Raw genomic sequence first — 3,371 nt, 5'->3', positions numbered from 1 at the left:
GAGGGAAGGGGTGGATGTGGTGGAAGAGCGGGGTAACTGGGGATGAGGAGGGTGAAGGGGCAGAGGAGGAGAGGGGAAGTCGGAAAGGAAGTGGAGGGCGGTTGTTGAGGAGCACGGAAGGACATTGCTGTGGTATTGTTCCAGCTGGGTCTGAAGTTTGAGAGGATCAGGGAGTTTCCCCCCCCCCCCCCTTTACCCCAGTCCGAGAGAGCCCGGGCCTTACCTTCATCCCTGGCACTTGGACTGGCACTGGCGAGTGTGCCATGGTCCGGAGCCTTGGTAGAAATGCCCTTTTAGTGCGGGTCGGAGCAGCGATCAGGAAGTCTCTGGTCTCCCCACAGTCTGTGTGTCCCGGCTCCCTCTCGCTGTTTGAACAAGTCCGAAGAGAAGGAGATCGCGGCTAAAGTTACCGGGGCAGACAGCAGAGAAGTTTAACTCTCTCCGGACCTGCTTCCGTACAACTCACCTCCTTCCCCTTCACCACACAACAACCTCCTCAAGTCTCTCTCCTGTGCAAAACTTTGCCAAAACTTTCTCTTTTTGTTTTGTTTCTCTTGTCGCTGTCTCTAAGTGCCCAGCTCGTCTTGTATCCTCGCAGGGACAGTCTGCCTCTGGTTTGAAGGAGGTGTCTGGTGAGTGTTTACATGGTCTTCATTCTTCCCCCCGCTTCCCCTTCCCCCTCTGTTGTAACGCCATGTTTAGGCCCTGACTCTTCTCCCTTCTATGTATGTATGTGTGTGTGTTGGGTGGAGTTGCATACTCAAGTCACGTCAACGCGAGGTCACTTTCCAAACTGGCATCTTCCCCCAGTAAGTGGAGCTCAGTCTCAGCCCTCCCTCTATCATTACTCACTGCTGACCTCAGTCAGACTCCCTCCCTGACTGCTGTTCCACTCACCAGCTTTTGCTGCCAGCTCTCAAGAGTAACCAGTTTCTTGTTTGAGGGAAATTTCTGCATTCAAGTTTTGATGACAGTTTCTTACCGGTTGTGTCATTGAATCGTGGTGGAAGTAGTTGCTTTCGTTTTGCAAAGGCACTGTATGTAAGGTGCAGGAAATACAATATTCAGTTGATTTGTAACGTGGGGACGAGGTTAAGGATTGATCGATTAACATTATCCATCCTGAATGTCTCCTGCAGAGTATTCGGGTGTTTGGTTTAATGTACACTTCAAGGGTAGTCTGTTGGTGAATTTGCAAGGGTGATTTCATCACTGTCAAATGTATTTTTCAACTTGAATACGGTCAATAATGAAAGAAAGACTTGCATTTACCCTTCTCCCAATCTCAGGTGATCCTAGAACTCCATCCCTACAACAATTAGACTGCAGTGTTTCAAGAATGCATCTCAACACCCCCTTCTCAAGGGCAACTAGGGACAGGCAATAAACATTGGCCCAGCCAGTGACGCACGCCTGAATGAAACAAAGATCCAGAAGGTTTAAAGAATTACTTTAAAGTGTAGTCAGTGTTATAAGGTGGGTTGTATGCCACACCAGCAACTAATCATAGAATCATAAAAATCCTACAGTGAGGAAATAGGCCATTCAGCCCATCAATTCTGCACCAACCCTCTGAAGAGCATCCACTCAGACTTTCCCTTCGCAGCTTATCCCAGTAACCCTGCATTTCCCATGGCTAACCCATCTAACCCGCACATCTTTGGACTGCGGGAGGAAACCGGAGCACCGTGAGGCAACCCCAGCAGACAGGGAGAGAACATGCAACCTCCATACAAACAGTCGCCCGAGGCTGGAAATGAAGCCGGGTCCCTGGCGGTGATGAACTGCCTCCATGAACCACTGTAGTCGTTGATGTGCGACCTCAATGACATATCTGGTGAGGGAGGGAATTCCAGGATTTTGACCCAGTGACAGTGGAGAAATGGTGATATATTCCCAAGTCAAGATGGTGAGTGGCTCGGAGAGGAACTTGCCATGGTGGTGTTCCCTGTATCTGTTGCCCTTCTCCTTCTCGAGTATTTGAGGGATAAGTGTTGGCCAGGATTCCAGGGGTAACTGCCTGCTCTCATTTTGAATGGGATCATACAGAGTCTACAGGAACATGGGGTGTAGGGCAATATAATGGCTCAGTGGTTAGCACTGCTGTCTGATAGCGCTAGGGACCTGGGTTCGATTCCAGACTCGGGCGACTGTCTGTGTGGAGTTTGCACATTCTTCCCGTGTCTGTGCGAGTTTCCTCCGGGTGCTCCAGCTTCCTCCCAAAGATGTGCAGGTTAGGTGAATTGGCCATGCTAAGTTGCCCATAGTCCTCAAGGATGTGTAAGTTAGGTGCATTAGTCAGGGGTAAATGTAGAGTAAGAGGGTAGGGGAATGGGTCTGGGTGGGTCTGGGTGGGTAACTCTTCAGAGGGTCGGTGTGGACTTGTTGGGCCAAATGGTCTATTTCCACACTGTAGGGATTCTATGATTCTATCAAGAGAAGTCAACTTTCTCTGTAAGCTGTGGGCACATAGTTTAGGGTTGATGTATGGCGATCAGTATACAGATGCTGTTTGCAACATTGATGTCCAGTTCCTAAAGCTGTTGCCACACACAGATATTGAAAGTCCACACAGTCGAAAAGAAATAGCAGAAATACTGGGAATAGGCCATTTGGCCCTTTGATCCTGCTCCATACTCAATAAGATTTGGTTATCGTCACCACTCTACTTGCCTGCCATTACTGTTGACTCCTTTGTCTGTCAAAACATGAACTCAGCCTTGAATACACTTAATGAGCAATATTTCCTTGAGACGAGTGCCAATTATATCTCTCTGCTGAATTTGTTCATACAAACGGATATTTGGCTTCCCCATGGTTGCAATTTTTACCGATCTGAGGAGGCAGACTTTATGTCTTAACACCTAGTGTCTAAATGAATTACTAACATCCCATTTGAGAGACAGAACAACTAGCACTCTCTCAGTACTATAGTGGAGCCTCAGTGTACATGAAAGGTGTGGAATGAGCCTTGAAAACATAACCTACAGAGATGTGAATGTGCTCACTGTCCCAAAGCTGATACTTGCCATCAGGAAGGCACACAAAAACTTCATGGAAAATGAAGAGAACTGCTCTGTGTTGACACAACACATGCCATCCCCCCGACAGAAAATATGAAAATCCTATAATCCTTTGGAATAAATAAATGGATGATTCAACCACTAAAGCTGCGGGCTTTATTATAGATGAATGGGAATGGGGATTGTAATCCCCAAAAATAACAGTTAAAATTTCTGGAATGTTACAAAGCAAAAATGATTTCCTTTTACAAAAGCTAAATGCTGTGAATCTGAGGAATTTACCGAGGAATTTCCCTTCCTCTATCTTTATTTAAGACCGATTACATCTCTAGCTTTTCTATATCTGTT

At 47.0% G+C, this 3,371-nt stretch overlaps 1 protein-coding gene across 1 annotated transcript in view; it reads right to left on the bottom strand.

The window, feature by feature from the left end:
- Window positions 1–721, bottom strand: part of LOC122557066 (serine/threonine-protein kinase 26) — a 124,391-nt gene extending 123,670 nt beyond the window's left edge. The window contains exon 1 of the mRNA XM_043704337.2: window positions 224–721. Within this exon, the coding sequence (XP_043560272.1) occupies window positions 224–265 (42 nt within the window). The 5' untranslated portion in view covers window positions 266–721. The remainder of the gene's footprint in view (window positions 1–223) is intronic.
- Window positions 722–3,371: the final 2,650 nt, after the last annotated feature.

This window comes from Chiloscyllium plagiosum, unplaced genomic scaffold (genome assembly GCF_037043375.1).
Source record: "Chiloscyllium plagiosum isolate Xiang-an unplaced genomic scaffold, Cpla_swu_hap1 HiC_scaffold_11, whole genome shotgun sequence".
Taxonomy (NCBI): domain Eukaryota; kingdom Metazoa; phylum Chordata; class Chondrichthyes; order Orectolobiformes; family Hemiscylliidae; genus Chiloscyllium; species Chiloscyllium plagiosum.
The sequence above is the reverse complement of the archived record's forward strand: the minus strand, read 5'-3'. Positions and strand labels throughout refer to the sequence as shown.